Source organism: Pangasianodon hypophthalmus, chromosome 6 (genome assembly GCF_027358585.1).
Source record: "Pangasianodon hypophthalmus isolate fPanHyp1 chromosome 6, fPanHyp1.pri, whole genome shotgun sequence".
Taxonomy (NCBI): Eukaryota; Metazoa; Chordata; class Actinopteri; order Siluriformes; family Pangasiidae; genus Pangasianodon; species Pangasianodon hypophthalmus.
The window spans coordinates 28,262,399-28,281,458 of NC_069715.1; the positions used below are offsets into that span (position 1 = coordinate 28,262,399).

General features: G+C 35.6%; 1 protein-coding gene across 1 annotated transcript; it reads left to right on the top strand.

The window, feature by feature from the left end:
* Nucleotides 1-730: 730 nt before the first annotated feature.
* On the top strand, nucleotides 731-17,339 carry LOC113526563 (AFG3-like protein 1). The gene is made up of 16 exons (XM_026913727.3): nucleotides 731-941; nucleotides 2,558-2,648; nucleotides 2,754-2,798; nucleotides 3,634-3,734; nucleotides 4,048-4,197; nucleotides 4,959-5,033; nucleotides 5,999-6,123; nucleotides 7,017-7,287; nucleotides 7,773-7,910; nucleotides 8,921-9,074; nucleotides 10,137-10,244; nucleotides 11,728-11,853; nucleotides 13,343-13,569; nucleotides 14,678-14,878; nucleotides 14,982-15,176; nucleotides 16,764-17,339. The coding sequence occupies exons 1-16, from the start codon at nucleotides 828-830 to the stop codon at nucleotides 16,992-16,994; spliced, it is 2,352 nt and encodes a 783-aa protein (XP_026769528.2). The 5' UTR covers nucleotides 731-827; the 3' UTR covers nucleotides 16,995-17,339.
* Nucleotides 17,340-19,060: the final 1,721 nt, after the last annotated feature.

Sequence of the window (19,060 nt, forward strand, 5' to 3'; positions counted from 1 at the left end):
TTTTTTCTAAAATACACGTATGCCTAAATGATTTAAAAATACAAATTCTATATATATTCTGCAAAACACGGTTTGAACATTAATATAAGGATAATTCATAAACAAGCATATTCATTTTTCAAGGATGACAATTTGTTTGAATTTATTTTAAATATATATTTTTAGGAAAGTCGATAATGTTTGTGATTTCCAGGGAAAACACTATTCATTTTGAATAAATGTTTCATTAGAAAAGGTCATGTCAGTTCTGTTAGAAAACTATTTTAAAATATTAAACATCAAAAACAAACAAGGAAATGATTATTGAGGAGTTATAATGCATTTATTACATATATTAAAATCTCTGGGTGATGTGTGAACACATCATGCGCTAAAGAGTTAATAAAGAGGAATTGAATCTGTGCCTTCTGTTGCTGAAGGCGTGATGAAAACGTGACCAAGCCGGCGTTTAAAATGGCCGCTTATTGGTCACCTACAACCCTTCAGTGAGCCTATCACTGTCGACAAGTTCGTTATTTTTTCAAAGGACCCCTGGTGTCTATTTAGCTGCCTGCGAAGAAATCTATCTGCCATGGAGAATAAATATAAATTTGTGTATTGTATTTTACTCGCTATAAAGATAGTGTTAGTAATCTGTAACAGCTGTTTTGTGTGATGTGATTAAAACAGTTTGTAGTTGTAATGTTGTGCGTTTGTTTGTGTAGATGTGTGTATTTTGATCAGGCAGCACGCGGGCGCCCCGCTCCTGCTGTTTACTCGAGTCAGCTGCTTTTATCTCTTTTCAGTTTCCTCGTAGTTTCGAGGAAACTTTCTGCTGCAGCTGGAAAATGAGTCGGATATTGCGGCTGATGTGTGCAGACTGCTGTAAGTCAGGATGGGAGAGTTGGAGAAGAGGATACAGCGCGTTTAACTGTCATTCAGCCGCAGTGTTAAAGTTCAGGGTAAGCAGTTAGGTTTGTTTTTGTTTGGATTGGCTCCGCCCACTTTCCGGGGTACACTCTGTACAATTCAGAATATTATACTAATTAAACTAATTAAACTAATTCATCTTCCGGTCAAGAAACTTGAAATGTATTCCTCTAAATATAAATGTAAATAAATTCCATCTAAATGTGTGTATTATTTGTTTAAACATGTGTCTGTAGCTGCTTGTACACTCAGCCTGTTGATCAATGGGAAGGACACAGATTCTGTAAAGCTGCTGAAAAATATAAATAAAAAATAACATCATAATAAAATTTAATCACATTGAATTGATAATCAGAATTACTGGCACCTTCCATGAAAATAAGCAAAGTGTAATAACACGTGCAACTAATCTTATGATCTTAGTTTAAAGTTAACATGTTTTCAGGCATAACACCGTTTTCTTAATTTATTGTTTTGTTTGCAAGATACGATTTCAAAATTATTAGCACCCCAACAATGACATATTCATATTCATATTCAAAGCATATTCATTTGACAAGGATGATGATTGGGGTTTATTTCAAATACATTTCAAATATCTAAAAATAATTTTCTTTAATGCTTTTATTTTGCAAAACTTAAATTCTTAAATTTAGGAGAATGATAATTTGTTCATTTGTTTGCATTTATTTAAAAGAATAATAATAAAAAATATACAGTACTGTGCATATTTTTGTCTTAGTATAATAAGTCTTAGACACCTTATTTTTTCGGACCAATTTTGTTATAGATGTTTATTTGATGATTTGTGTATTATTGAGTCAGTACAAAGACATTCTATATTTCTAAACATTACTTTTCTGACCAAAAATGAACTGTTACAGAAAGAAAGTTTGTATGTCATTATATATTATATTATTAGCAACGTGTTATGTAAAGGACCACTTTCCAGACAAAAAACATAATGGAGGCTGCTGTCAATGTCCCAGAGAAGCTCAGTAAAACTTGTCAGCAAATTTCTGTAAAAAACTGCACTATTGTACCTGGGATGTTTTTTTTTTTTAAAAGCAAAGGCTTGTAAAACAAAATATTGACTTTGTTTAGTTTATTACTCTTTACTGCTCTTTATTAAAAGTGCTCTGCAGCATTTTTAAGACTTTTGCACAATACTGTATATATATTTTACAATACTAGTCAGTAATGTCTGTTTTCTGGAGAAACTTCTATTATCTGGAAAAAAAAAGAATCATTTTCATTAAAGGAAAAAAGTAAGTAGTTTTTCCAGTTCTTTTTTTCATCTTCAGTAAGTGCTGCATCCTGGTCAGAGTCACAGTGGATCCGGAGGCTATCCCGGGAATACCGGGCGTGAAGCAGGAATACACCCTAAGTGGTGTACTGTTTTCTCTTTGTGTGCCGAATGAGAACACCAACCTGATATCAGTTTCTTTATTGTCACAGTTTCCAGCGCCTGCAGCGTGCATTCCAAAGAGCTACCGAGCAGAGTATTCGTTCTCTCGTGCCATTCTCCGTTCTCTCAAAGGGTGCCAATAATTCTAGAGCTGGCTGTATATACAGAATACATCCTGTGATCCGTGGTGTTTCCATTTAACCTGAATGATAACTAATTAAACCTTTTATTTCTTAACAGAATTTTTCATTGCATCGAGTGAAATTAAGATTAGGATCCAATGAATCGCTGCTGTCACAGTCACGTGTCTTCTCCAGCAAACCACCAAAAGGTACTTTTTATGTTGCAAAGTCTACAGTATCCTACATCTTAATAATTTAGGGATTTTATTGCATTTATAGCACTGTCTGTAAACTTTTTTTTGACACCTACACAGGATTTGAGAAGTTCTTTCCAAAGAGATCAACAGCAGAACCCAGAGGTAAATCATTCTGAAACCGGACTTGCGTTAAAAACATAAAAACGTCCTGCTTAATACGGACTATATGATAACATTGTTTATAGCACATCTCTGTTGAATGTTCATTCATTTCTGTAACAGCAGCTTTGACGGTGGTTCCGACCACAAGGCAAATCACAGGTTTAACATATTAACATTCGCATTAAATACGTTAACGATTCTATAGTAACAGCTCATTCACAGGGACTTGAACAGCTGATGCTCCACATAAACAGATTAAAAAAGTTTGTAGTTGTTAAAGTTTTCTGTAAGGAGACGTTTATTTAACATTTATGGAAGGAGTCTCCAGTGTCAATGCTTTGTACCAGTAACGTTACCTTTTCCGACATCTTCAGGACAGAGGAGTTTAAGCTTTGTGGTTTCTCAGTAGCTGAATTTGTCTTATTAACTTCATGAGAAAGGAAAAGGAAAAAAAAAAAAAAAAAAGGAAAGACTGTTTATAGCTGCTGTAACGTAATTCACGGATGTTCCACTACATTAAATGTAACTATAAATAGATAAATAATACATAAATACATAAATGCAGTTAAAATATTGTAATTGTTTACAAAATAGCTGTGGTATAAGAGGAATATAACATTTGTTGTTATTGGAAAATAATCAGCTTTGGATGGTAGGAGGAACTCGGCTTCATCACACCACCCTGTCGTTGATTATTTTTCTGTAACAGCACTCCCCCAAGTGCTTTATGCCTCTGTATCTTGTACATACTATGATTTATTCTTCTTTAATGTTGATTGCTCCCTTGTGAAGTGTGAGTTCTGAGTGAAAACTGACTCGGATTATGACTCTGCAGAGAAATCCAGTGACCCGGCATCCCAAAGACGAAGAGGTGGAGCAGGAACAGGTGGTGGCGAGAAGAAGGAAGATGGCAGTTGGTGGTCTCGCATCCTACGAGTAAATATCCCTCGTTTAATCACTTGCAGCTGACTTAATTGTGCAATACGGAGGATCTTTGTTGATATGATCTTGTGATTTGCAGCTGCGCTATTGTCAGAGCTGCTGTTATAGAATATTAATCAACAATCAGAAACGAGAATTCAGCAGTCAAATGTTGATGCCTAAAGTGCATATGATGATGAATTACTTGACAGGGAATAGAAAGAGACTTGAGGAGATGTTTTGCAGCTTGCAGTCTCTTAGCAAACTTCCTGTTTTTGATGATTTCAAACAGATCTCATAAACCTTAAACTTTCTGATTATGTAACAGAGAGACGTCCCGTGGGATGAGAAGCATTTCTGGAACGTCCTCTTTGCAGGAGCTGGGATGCTGGTGACTTTTCTTTATTTACACTTCAGAGATGAAGGAAGAGAGATATCATGGAGGGAGTTTGTTAATTACTACCTCGCTCGAGGCCTGGTAAGAGACGATTCATTTAAGATTTAACCTAAACCCTGAATGATTTCAAACCATGACTAATGGACATAATGATAATCCACATGCTGCAGAAACTCCAAAATTACTGACACCCTTAAACAGGCAGTTGGAGAAAATATCTGTATTTCCTAAAGAATTCATTCTCATAATAACTTATTTTAAGAAAGATTATGTGGCAAAAATATTGACGCCCCTGAACATATTTTAAATAAATGCGAATGCATTTTCTCGATTTGCCTTAATATACAGTATTTTTTTAAGTAGCGCTCAAGAAACTCTTGTATCTTTTGACCAGATCAAATAAAGTCAGCTTTATTTTCTGCATATTGCACAATGAAATGAGATAGTGAGCTTTATCAGGGGGCAGAGGGGAAACACATGCAAAATCTGTAATTTTGTTAAACATTATAGTAAGAGACTCCATGCTTTTATTATGTCCAGGGGTGAGGATTCACGAAATACTAATTGCGGGGGTGCAGATACTTTTGAAACTAGAGTTTTGCAAGAAAAAAAATCACTACTGTTAGTGTCAGAGTAAAACTGTACAGCATATCCATATGTTTTAGCTCAGAATAGCACTAATTGCATTTGTTATTTATTTTATATAGGCGTATTCATTTTTTATCATTTTAATAAAGGGTGCCAATACTTTTGAAGCTTAGAGTGTAACAGGAATTCAGCTGCAGCATGTGTGGCATTTGGTTTATTGATGGATTACGAAGCGAGTGAACGGTTCTGTGCAGGTCGAGAGGCTGGAAGTGGTTAATAAACAGTATGTCAGAGCGCTTCCTGCTCCCGACGTCAACACAGCAGAAGTGGTGAGTCATTCATCGTTCAGCTGTACCGCTGTACCGCTGTTATATACCCAATCAGATCACTAATATACTTTGAGTGTACTGATAAAAACTGCATAAATGTGTGTGCAAATGTTTGTATACCCTTAGGGCACGATAAAGTCGACACATAAGGAATAAAACACAATGGGACGTACTGTTATAGGAAAATATTAACGATTATACCAGCATGCTCTGAATGGTTTTATTCGGTCAGAGCTGTTGTTCTAGACAATTAATCAACATCTTCTCACCAAACAGATTTGAGAATTCAGCAGCGCTGCAGAAGTAGTTTAATTGTTTGATTGTTGTCTTGTTATGTAACATTTCATTTTTAACATGTTGGATTTCTATTTTTTTTAGGAGATTAAAATAGAAAAAGAGGGGCACCTTTACCCTTTCTTCCATTCAAAATCTATGGGGGATACAAAGTTTTGCTCACAGCATAGCAATATGTTCTCCTTCTTATCCATTTTTTGTCAACATGCTGTACATGTGATTTCATAAGCATAGTTTATTAGTAGAGGAATACGTAATATTCACAGTATTATAATAGAGCAACTCATTATTGTGGAAACTGCTAGCATATTTTGAAAATATACTTTTACTAATATATTTTACTATGATAAATAGATATAGTTGCGAGAATCTCTTTTAGTATTTAGTAATTTCAATTTAAATCTAAACACTATAGAAATCCGAATTGCTTTTCTTGGGTTTTTGCCTTGTACCTTTTTTTAAATTTTAAACCAAGTGAGCCATTGTAAAATTGCACGTCACACCTGGAGAGAACAATTTTCTCTTAGCATCAACATGTATAGCATAATATTAGCTCAGATTTCTTTATCACACTGTAACATTATACAGATATACCATTACCCACATGTTTTGCATACTTTCAAACTCATGAGTTTTAACTGAAGTCATGATTATATTTTTTGATTCTGCAGAGTTATGTTTGGTTTAACATCGGTACCGTGGACACATTTGAGAGGAATTTGGAGCAAGCAGAACAAGAGCTGGGTTTGGAGGATTCACACAAGCTGCCGGTGCTGTACAGCACTGAGAGAGATTGGTGAGTCTGTCGCAGTTAACAGTTTGGCCAGTTTATTAGATACGCTACAGTAAAGCTCCATGTCATCGATATCTCTTATTGCTTCACATCAAAGTACATTTGTCATTGCATTCTTGGCAGGTTTGATATTCATTTGGACACAGACTCAGTTATATTTTTACTCTTTGCTTTTTTCCACTTTTAGTATGTAGTGAATAAAACACTTCTTGGCATGCTGTGGTAGGAAAGGAATCAATGTCCCAGTAGTGTGATGTGTCCTGACATGAAGCAGAGTCACTGTTACCAGCCCAAAGTTGATTATTTTCCAATAACAGCACTTCGCAAAGTATCATATTCCTCTTATACCACAGCAATTTTTAACATTGAATAATAGAATAACACGATGTACTTTTTATCCATTTAAAGTTACATGTAATGTTGTGAAACGTCCACGAAACAGGTTACCAAGAAACTGCAAAGCCCAGCGTCCTCTGTCCTTAGATACATGACTGTTACAAAGCACTGACACTGGAGGCTCCTTCCATAAATGTTAAATAAATGTCTCCTTAAAAAAAAAACTTCACCATATTAACAATTATATTTTTATATATATATATATATATATATATATATATATATATATATATATATATATATATATATATATATATATATATATATATATATTTTTAATCTGTCCAACACAGAAGTGACAATACGTCACACATTTAGAAAGATCTTGTGTCTGTTTTTATAAATAATATTCTTTGTGATGTGTTAGAGATTGCAACTTAATTACCGGTTATAAAATAGTGAACACAACATGACTGTTAAGTGTTGATTAACCTGACAGACTTCTTATTCCTATCTTATTAAAAATTAACACGTCTTTTTTATCCACTCTTCTTGTCCAGGTCGTTCCTCGTGATTTTACTCCCGCTCGTTGCGCTGCTTGGTTTGCTCATGTTCAGCTCGAAGCAGTGGAAGCCTGGAGGATGGCAGTACAGGAGAGGAAACAATATCTTTAGGATGACTGAGTCCAAAGCTAAGATGATCAGAGACAGCATTAACGTCAGGCTGAAGGATGTTGCTGGCTGTGAAGAGGCCAAGCTGGAGATTTTGGAGTTTGTCAACTTCCTGAAGAAGCCCAAACAGTACCAGGAACTTGGTGCCAAAATCCCAAAGGTATAATGTGAAATGATGTGTAATGATGGGCTTTATGTTTGTACTTGAGATGATGTGTGTTGTTTTGACCCGAGATCAGTGTGTGAAGTGGTCTTGACTTTCATCCTCGTACCATTACTTCCATGCTTTATTTATGTATTACTTTGTCTTGTTTTTCTTTGGTCGAATATCTGCATCTGTTTCCCATCAAGTAGGAGAAGCTCTGTGGAGGACATGGAGTGCAAGCTAGTGATGCGCACGAGTACTTGAAATTCAGTTTTCTTTGACAAACTAGAAAAACACTGCGGTGTAAATAGCAATATAAGTTTTGAGAAATTATGAGAAAATTAAGAGTTAAGAGAAAAGAATGTGGACACTTGCAGGCTGATTTTTTTGTATAACATTATCAAAAACAAAGTGGATCAATCAAATCTGGGTTTAACTTTCGTTCAGCTTATCTTCTCTTTCTTCATTAGTGATAACTGTGGTCGATCATGTTCTTACAGGGCGCAGTGTTGTCAGGTCCACCCGGCACAGGAAAGACCCTGCTGGCCAAAGCGACTGCTGGTGAAGCTGGAGTTCCCTTCATAACAGTCAACGGCTCAGAGTTTCAGGAGATGTTCGTCGGTGTTGGAGCAGCCCGGGTGAGAGCTGTACCATTTTATAATAATGAAGTCTTCTACTTAACTACTTAATTAATGAACTACTCATGAACAAATCTGACGTTAAAAGTTCGTCAAGTCATGTTGAAAGTCAAGTGTGTTCATCATTCTCTTCAACAACTTCAGTGGCATCAGTTTGATAGTGCCGTTGACTTTATCAGCTTGATTCAGGACTTCATGAGCTGTGTGAATGTGAGGCAGTGAGTAATCCACAGTCATGCAGTAAAACCTGATGGGGCATGCTGTTATAGGAAAATAATCAACAACTGGTTAGTGTGATGTGGCCCAGTGTGAAGCAGAGTTACTGTCACCACCCCAGAGTGTTTTATTTCTCTTATACTACAGGATCTTATTTATTAAAGAATGTACTTTTTATCTGGTTTTAGTTAATGTTGTGGTACATTAATGAGACAAGTCAGGTCCTGTTAATGTGCTGTAACATCAGCCTTTCTTCTCTCTCTCTTGAAGTTATTAAATGAAAAAATGCAGCTTGTTGCAGAGAAACTGCAAAGCCCTTTATCCTGGAGACTTTCCTGTGCTGGACAACTTTACTGTTACAAATCACTGACACTGGAGACTCCTTCCATAAAGAAAACTTCACCATATGATGCGATAACGTATTAGAATGAGTCCATTAATATAAACCTGTGATTTTGTCCTATCGCTGGATCTACTCTCTGAGCTGTTGTTATAGAAAATTTATCAACAGCGTCCGACTAATCAGAATGAAGAATGCAACAGCGCTGTGCTATAATACTGATCAGATAACAATTTCCCTCACATAAACTATTGCTGTTATATAGGGTTACCCGTAAATGTCTTGGAGGCCCTAAATAAGGTGTCAGGCCAAGGGTGCCAATATTTTTACAGCAGAAACATCTTTATCGTCTTCACACAATCTTCTGGATATTGAGTATGCTGTTATCTGCAAGGATTTCAGTGCCAGCTTTGCTGATATCTGTCTTATTACCATGTTTGTTTGAATGCTGTAGGTGAGGGACACCTTTGCGCTGGCCAGAAGACACGCCCCCTGTATCCTCTTTATTGATGAGATCGATGCAATGGGCAGGAAGAGGGGCCGAGGGCACTTTGGTGGGCAGAGTGAGCAGGAGAACACACTTAACCAGCTGCTGGTGGAAATGGATGGTACGTTTGAACCGATTGTAAAGGAGCCCTGAGTAATGTTTAGTAGAGTAAATGTAGTACTGCCCTCTGCTGGCCACGAGGTAAACTGCAATTCTAATGATAACATTGACACCCCTGTTCCCCTTCTTCACAAATACTAATTGTTCACTTTTTTCTGTTCTGTTTCTTTATTTTTATTGTGTTTTATTCTGTTTTTTTATTTGTTCCTTTCTAATCGTTTATTCTGTTCTGTTTCTCTGTTTAATCTGTTCTATTATATTTCTGTCTTTTAATCTATTCTAATCCTCTTTTCTATTCTGTTCTGTTATTTTCTGTTTGTTTATTTACACCATTTTATTTTATTCTGTTTCTTTATTTAAAGGATTATATTCTATTTTCTTTTATTTCTTTCTTTATTCTGTTCTAATCATCTTTTCTTTTATGTTCTATTATATTCCATTTCTTTTTTATTATACTATTTTCTTATATTTTATTTCATTGTTTCATTTATTTTATTTCATTCTATCATACATTTCTTTATCATATATTTCTATCTTTATTTATTTCTATTTTCTGTCTTTATTCTATTCTAATCTTTTATTCTATTCAGTTCTATTGTTTTCTTTTTTTTATTTAAACTACCTTATTTCTTTTCTTTATTATTCAATTATAATCCTTTTTTTCTGTTCTGTTCTGTTATGTTCTGATTGGCTCTTGTATTTTATGATGCAATAACACTTGTGTACAAAATTAATTCTGTATTTTTAATGAGGTATTCAACTTCCTGTTTTTTAAGAAAATACAGCAAAAACGCCACAGTGATCATTTTTAATTCTGAAAGATTTTTCCCAGCTCATTTAAAGGGATCTGGAAATAACGATTTTTATGAATTGTCCTCTCCACTAATACAGCATAACCTTCACCATATAATTATTTCCTTATCATGATATACCATCTTATTGCTTAATACATAAATCTGGAAAATTTCATTTAAAATTTTGTTTTCAGTGTCATTATGAGTCATGTCCACGTGGCCATTATTAATGAATGTGTGTGCTGTTTTGTGTTTTTCATTGTCTCCAGGCTTTAACAGCAGCACTAACGTCGTGGTTCTGGCTGCCACTAACCGTGTCGATGTTTTAGATCCGGCACTTTTGAGACCTGGACGATTCGACAGGCATATTTACATAGGTATGAATTCTCTCTCTCTTACCTTCTCGTACTAGGGCCTGCTGTAGAAAGCAGCGTTTGTGAGTTGGCCAGATAACGTACTGTAAATTATCACATAAGTGAATATTTTTTCCTTCTGTATACAAGGATTCTCCAAAATCCAGATCAGTTACCATGACAACTTTAAGCTCAATCCAGTCGAATGTTGAATATAAGTGATAAATGTTATTCTTTTTTTTATTTTACATCTTACTGACATTATATTATCTTATTGTCAAGATTTAGTGGCCTTCCTCTTACATGATTTTGTATCTGTTTATTTTTTAGGTGCCAAACCGTTTAGGAAAGCTACAGTACACTAAAGTGTAATTTTACAACATTTTACAAGTGCTGTAAATTTAAGACAATAACTCTCTCTAATCTTCTGAGACTTGAGGTGAAATTAGAGGTTAAGGTATAGACATGGGGAAATATTAAATAAGTATAAAATGGTAAATACAAATAATGATAAATGTAAGGATTTTTGAAGACTAATAAAGGACATTTTATGAAGAATAATGAAATACAATGCAGATTTATTCATATAGCACGTTTTATCTACAAGGCTGTTCATGGTGTTTGAAATGAATGAATATGAAAAAACAGTTAAAATATAACAGTTAATGTGAAAAGGATAGAATATAAAGTAGGTTAAAATGAAGTTTAAATAATAAATAGAATATTATTTAAGAAAGTAAAAAAAATGAAGCATGCAAATATTTATGAAGGTAATGACTTTTTTGCAAGCAATGACTAATTGTTTTGTTTCTTTGTTTTTTTTTAAGAAACTGACTGCTTATGGGTTTTAAATTTTTCCATGACTTCAGTTTGTCAGAGATTTGGTTATGTATTTATAATATGCTTTTTTTTTTTTTTTTTTCCCGCATTCAGGGGATTTGCCTTATTTAACTCTGGCCTGAGTTTAGGATTTTGCAAGCCTTGTTTCTGGAACTGACCTTTTGCTTTAGATACGTTTATAGAGACAGTAATAACTTTTGTCTTCCCACATGCTTCGTGTGTGAGTTTTCCTGGCAAACATCTCCCCCCTCATACATGTACAACTGATTTAAGAAGCAATGCGGTACAGCTGTATTATGTCAGCAGGGATTGCTGTCGTGGTGTTGGAACTGATTTATCTCTCATTGCAGAGAGCTTTTCCCCACTTTAGCACAGCTGGCTCAGTGGAACATTCCAGTTACGGACATGGAAAATGGAGGGAGAGTGTGTGAGAGAATAAAGGGAGAGAGAGTGCGGGAGGTAGTGAAAGTACATCTGCTATTCCTGGAGGAGTTTTGTAAACACTGAGGCTCTTGTGGGCTTCGGAGCAAATGCTTCTCATCATCTTCATCTGGGTGGTATAAAATTCCCTCCCTCCTTTCTTTTCTCCCCACTTTCTTTTTCTCTCCACTTCTCCTCCTCCTCCTCCTCCTCGTCCTCTGTCTCCACGTCTGTCTTTCCAATGCAGGACCGCCTGATATTAAAGGCAGGGCTTCGATCTTTAAAGTGCACATGAGGCCACTGAAGCTGGATTCCAGTTTGACCTCAGATAATTTGGCGAGAAAGCTGGCTGCTCTCACACCTGGCTTCACAGGTAAGAATAAAATACAGAGATTTTATTTACTCCACATTTCACATGGTCATGAACATTTATAATTATATATATAAAATAAAAAAAAATTCTGTTCCATGTTTCTTGATCATTGTTTCTTGATCATTTTTTTTGTGTGATATTTATAATTTCATCGTATTAAAATCTTATTTTTTTATATTAAATGTATTTCTTTTTGTAAATTAATAATATTCTAACTTTTGATACTATTTGAATATTTATTCATTTATTTATTTGTTTATTTTATTACCACCCATACATACAGCTTCAGAACTAATAATAACTAATAACTAATAATAATGTATAATTTATTGAATTGGCTTTAACAATATATATATATATTTAAAAATAAAACATTTATTACAGTATACATATCAATCTTCATAGGTCATTTATAACCAGTTATAAAGCATTATTTAGGGTTTTATCTAAAGTAAGCAATGTTCAAGCCTTTTTTTAATTATTAAATGAACTATAAATGTAAATAGTATAAAGATCTGTAAACAAACAAAAAAAGTAAAAAAAATATGATTTCTGTGTCTTCATGAACATTTTCAAAAAAACTTTCTGTGTAAAAGGAAAAAATCTGGATGGGAAGAAATTTGTTCAGAAAATTCTAGCTTTAAAAATATAAGTCCATTTAATTGAAGAAGAATTTGTCCTAAAATAAAATACATTTTTAATAAGATCTTGTTATTCTTCATGATTAAACGGCATTAATTAAAATCATAGAATGTTTAGAATAGAATGTTTATTATTGTAATAATAAATATGTAATATTTTATTATATTAATAGTGTAATAAAGGTTTTATGAATGATTACTCAAACCAATCTAAACAATATGTCATATACAGTAGTGTGCATACATCTTAAACATGTGTAAAGAAATTCTGTCAAGCAAAGATTTTAAAAATAATACAGTGAAATATTTCTTCATATAAAAACGGACTATAAAGAGCAGTAAAACAGTTTCTTACAAATATTCTTTTTTTTATTTCTGCAGTTAAATCTCTGTGATTAAAACATATTCTTAACTACAGTATCAATAAGAATTATATATAAATAAGAAATATTTATTTATTAAATTAATTATTATAATATATATTATTGAGAAATTTTTTCATATGAGAACTTCCGTTATTCATGTTTAATACAATGAACTCTAGATTTATTGGCACCCTTTAAGAGAATTATACACAATTATTCAATTTAGAAACTTTTTTTTTTTTTTAAATTAAGAGTATTTTCTCTTAAAATATATTTGTATATCAGTATCAGTGATGAGCTTGAAATAAGTGCATGTGTGTTGCATGTTATGAAGGGTACCAATAATTTTAGTGATAATAAAACAGAAAACTCCTGTTTTGCTGATGACTGCTGGACTGAAACTCTGAGTTGAGGTGGGTGGAGACGGTGTAGGTCTTGCAGGCCGTGTAAAACTGGTCTATGATTATAAACGTCTGTTTTCAGGGGCTGATATTGCGAACGTCTGTAATGAAGCAGCTCTCATCGCGGCACGGCACCTCAGCCCAGCTGTGACCTCCAGACACTTTGAGCAGGCTGTAGAGAGGGTGATCGGAGGTCTGGAAAAGAAGACGAGGATTCTGCAGCCTGCTGAGAAAACCACTGTAGCTTACCACGAGGCCGGCCACGCTGTCGTAGGCTGGTTTCTGGAGCACGCTGACCCTCTGCTGAAGGTACACACAGACTGGATGCAGCTCTGTTTTAATCATGTGTCTGTTTAGAACAAAGTCATTTGAACTTTTGCTTTCATTTGGTCATTTGTAAAAGATGAAAGGTTTCCTAAATGCAGAGTATTGTAGCTCTATGAATTCAGAACTATATGTATAATTACTATATTATATACTGACCTTTCTGAAATAATCAAGATAATTCATATCTCTATAAATCCAAATATGTAATGCATTAAGGTGAACATCTTAGTAGCCCACAATTAAGCCCATTTTCAGTAACTGTGGCATGTAAATTAAAAATACTAATAGTAATACTATATCCAAAGACTTTGCATTTCATCCTGGTTAGATTTTCAAACATTTGCATGAGGTGAAAAATGACACAAATTAAAGTAGTTTTATTTGAACATTTGAATAGCTTGTGACTTTTTGTGATAATATAGCAAACATAGTGATTAAAAAATTAAATACATAGAGTAGGTCTATAAATGTCCTTCAAAATGGCGTATGCAGCTCTTTTAACCCATCTTACCTTTTATACCTGGCTATTTACACATTCGAATTTCGGAAGGCTTTGTCGAGCCTTTTTTTTTTTTCTAATGTGAAAGATTTCATATTCCCCCAACAGCATGTCCTTTAATATACATTAAAGCTGAGGTTTGCGATATTTTTTTAGCCAGGGGCTAAAACTAAAACACAGCTATATTTCAGGAACTATTCAAATATTAGCCTCATTATTCAAATATGCACAATAATAAATAATATTCTGGCTATTTGTTGAAGCCGTAGAGCTTTCCACTAACAGAACACAAAGACTCCTTCCTTAAATTTTAAATAAACATCTCATTATAGAAAACTTCACCATATCAGAGATTATACATTTTCCTTTGCTCAATAACAACATTTTCTTTGTTAGTCTTTATGCAGATCGTCCAGCGTACAAGTCCCTGTGAATGAGCTGTTACTTTAGAAACAATAATGTATTAGAACAAGCGCATAAATCTACAGTAAACCTGTGATTTGAATTATTAACAGTAACTAATGTTTTAAAATGAATCCACACCTTCAGATCTGAGAATTCAACAGCACTCTCTTTCCTCTTATCGAGCAGTTGTCCATCATTCCTCGAGGTAAAGGCCTGGGCTATGCGCAGTACCAGCCGAAGGAGCAGTACCTGTTCACGCGCGAGCAGCTCTTTGACAGGATGTGTGTGATGCTCGGAGGGCGTGTGGCGGAGCAGGTGTTTTTTGGCAGGATCACCACGGGCGCTCAGGACGATCTGAGAAAAGTCACACAGTCTGCGTATGCTCAGGTACCTACTCATTTAGTTTGCTTGACTTTTAATTCAGTTTGAATTGGAGTTTTTTTTTGTTTTTTTTTTCATTAAAACAGCACTGTTTTTTTCCCACACACAGATCACGCAGTTTGGGATGAGTGAGTCAGTGGGTCAGATGACGTTTGATTTGCCGCAGCAGGGTGAGCTAGTGTTGGAGAAGCCTTACAGTGAGGCCACTGCTGAGCTCATAGATCAGGAAGTGCGTTCTCTCATCAGCAAGGCCTTCGAGAGAACACACCAACTCATCACCGAGAAACGAGAGCTGGTGGAGAAGGTAAGAAGACAAGCATCTCTGCAACTTCAATCCAACTGGCCACAAGATATCTCATTAGTAATGACAGTATCCATGACTATGCAATCGGAATATGTCCTTGTGTCCTTCTGCTATCCCTTACAGCTAACTGCTAGTTAACTGCTAGTGTTTGTCACAGGTCACATTTGATATCGTCTAATTCTCTGCGATTTATTTAACAGTAACCAAAAATCAAATATCCCGATACCATAACAACCACGATGTCGCTCATCAGTAATATCCTAGTTAGCTCACGTCATGGTTAAATTGACAAAATTGTGACCTTCTGAATTGTTAAAAAGAAAAATTAAGCATGTCTTTGTTCAACCTTAATTACCAGCTGTGTAATGTGTATGATGTCATGTTATAAGCAAACATGACTGAAAAAATTAAACTCGGTTAGTCAGGAGTATAATATCAGGATTTACATATGCTTATTAAAATTTCCTCATCATTTTCTAGCAGTAACTGCATAATAAATAGTACAGTTTAGTTATTACATTTAGTTATAATATTTACATATTTGAAAGATGTACAAGGTGTTGTGTTTCCATAGAAACGATGAATTAGAAGAGAAAATGAGGCTCATATTATGATTACCGTAATTCTTGCGTGACATAAATGCACAGCTTGCGTGCAGATTCTGTGGATAAAGATTTGTCATATAATAATTTGCATATTATATGTGAGAGGTTCAAAGCCTTTTGGTTTGACCCTTTAATCTTGTGACATCACAAACTGAGCTCATGTGTAGCCCCACCTAAGGACTGTGCCGTTATAGGAAAATAATCAACGACGGGGTAGTGTGATGAAGCTGTGATGAGTTTCTGTTACCACCCCAAAGGTGATTATTTCCCACTAAAAGCATGTCCCAAAGTGTTTTATTCCTCTTATACCACAACAATTTTCCACTGATTACAATTTTTTTAAAATTAAGGAACGACACGTCTTATGTTTTATCCATTATAGTTACGTTTAATGTTGTGGGACATCCATGAAACAAGTTAGTTCAGGTTATCGCTTGCATTATAGCAGCTATAAACAGTTGTTCACACACCAGCCTCTGTTTTTTTCTCTCTTTTGAAGTTAATAAGACGAAAAAGCACAGCTTGTCATGTTACAGAGAAAAAGTGTAAACTCCTCTGTCCTGAAGAAAACTTAATGACTGCTACAAATCACTGACACTGGAGACTCCTTCCATAACTGCTAAATAAATATCTCCTTACAGAAAACTTCATATCAACAATTACATGTGTTTTTTTGATCAGTTTATGAAAGGCCATACAGGTCCCTGTGAATGAGCTGTTACCATAGAAACGATAATGTATTAGAACGAGGGCATGAATATAAACCTGTGATTTGGAGCTGCACTACTGTCAGATCTGCTGTTATGGAACGTTAATCAACACCTTCTGGCCAATCAGATTCAGTCAGAATGTGTTCGATTCAAATGTGTATCATCACAATCAACCATCCAAGAAGAGCCGACCATTTTGAGATGATTTTAGCACAATGTACACACGTGTTTTCAGTGAGTGAGTAAGCATAATTTCCTCGCTCCTTTCTCAGGTGGGGAAGCGTCTCCTGAAGAACGAAGTTCTGGACAAAGCAGACATGGTGGAACTGCTGGGCCCGAGGCCGTTTGCAGAGAAATGCACCTACGAGGAGTTTGTGGAGGGGACTGGCAGCATTGACGAGGACACGAGTCTGCCTGAGGGCCTGAAGGACTGGGACAAGGAGAGCGACACGTCTCAGCATAATGGCTCCTCACAGCAGCACAAAGAGTTTATATACCTGTAGCATGGACTGAGCTCTGTGGAGCTGGAAATGACAAAAATGAGTGTTGGAGCAGTCGGAGGATCCCAGCTGAGGGCAATGATTTCATTTTAAAGGCATTTTTAAGGTTTTTGCTTTGATTTTCTACCTTAGGGACTATGCTAAGAAGTGTTTCCCTGACTGAGACAAGGACCTGAGAAGGAGGCCCAAGCTGAAACGTCAAGGCATCAACGAAGACACGGGGATTGGGATCCTGTCAGAGCCTGCACGGGGAATCTTTACCTTCATGTGGTCAAGAAGGTGAAGATCTCAAAGCAAAGAGTGACCACCATTTAAAAACAAATGAAGTTTAAAAAAAAAAAAAAACACCTGAAACATTGATCTGAGCTCACTTCCTGTGAATTTCCATCTTTCATTTTGCTTCCTGTGAGAAAGTTTTTGCACCCTCCCCCTGACTTTAGTTCAGATGATTTTACAAGTATTTGTATGTAATGCAGTGGTAGACTAATTATAAATTCATTAGCTAGCCCTATGGGCGAATAAAATCTCTGGTGTGCTTCCTAGTCCCATGTTTTGGTTGCCCGAATACCTTCTTACTGCGCAAGTAGCTAAGGACATTTCTAGCTAAGGTAATGTAATAATGTATGATGAGCTAGTTATCTAGTTAAGTGATAATTAATGCAGATTAAGGGAAATGTTTATGACTATTATTTACTTCTAACAGTTTCTAATGTAGCACATGACTTTTGTGACCTCGACGAAAAGTCTTCGGACAAACTTTTGCCTGAGAGTTGTGGTGTTCTGTTCTGTCGTATGTAAAACATATTCGAGTCCAATTAGCGTCTTTATTTTCTCTCGGTACGTTTAGCTGCAAATTGACTGCTACTTGTAGCAGTTGAGATGTGTGTGTATGTGACAGCTTTGCACTGTATTATTATTTCTTCATACCTGTGTCTTCCCAAATCTTTAAAGATCGTCTGTGCACTCTGATTCATCTGATTCATCATTACCGTTATCCGGATCATGGCTGATGTGTGTTAGTGCAGCAGGTTCGGCACGAGTAGTGTGCGCTATAGTCACGTCAGCATGAAGTGCGTTACGTTTAAACATACATAGCAAATGAAGGTTTTTTTTTTTTTTAAATCACAAAGCAGTAGGAATTTTTCTTTTCTACTGGTTGTTGAACCTAAAAAAAAAAAAAAACTAATAGCCCAGACGCAAAATCACTTGTCTCGGGTGCCCGGGCTGCTGATTTTTCTACTCCTGAACTGTGTTTATTATACGATCATCAGTTTATTATTATTATTATTTAAGCATCATTTTGAGTTTTTAGTGCATAAAACAACTCTAGGTCAGTAGTACTCCTCAGGTTTCTCCTCAGCCTTCAGTAAACATGACGAAGTGAGGAACCCCACGCAGAACGCTTCAGTCCTGAGATTCTGTTATTACTCTGAGCAAAAATGGCTGAGTTTAACTATAACCGTAGGCCATTTCTAAGTATGAATATTATATTTTGCTTCCGATAGATTACATTTGTGGTGCTTTAACACAGGTTTCATGTTCTTGCTTTTGTATTTATATGCATCTGTTAGTTTACAAAATCAGACCAAGTGAACAGCAGCTCCTGAATGAAAATGATGGAAGTTTTTGCCGCTTCCAAAATTGTCAGTGATTATGCAGCAATAAAACACTGGACTTGTCTATGAAAAATGACCATTTAGAGAGAAGATGTAGCCTTTGGAGGGAGTAGGGCACATCATGATCACTTGAGAAAGGATAAAATAACTATTCCCTATTCCCTACAAATAGCAGCTGTGCAATACATTTATTCTTCATCCACTAGGGTGCAATATTTGGACACAAACCTATTGCACTCCATTATGGGATGTCATAATTGCACTAGATTTTCTTCACTGTTCCCGACTGCAAAATGCAAAATACTGTACTACATACACACGAATCTGTGGGCTTCCTCCGAGTTGTCCCGTTTCCTCCCACCTCCCAGAAACATGGCGTATGGGGATTGACTGCGCTAAATTGCCTGTAGGTGTGAGTGTGTGTGCATGATGCCCTGCGATGGACTGGTGTCC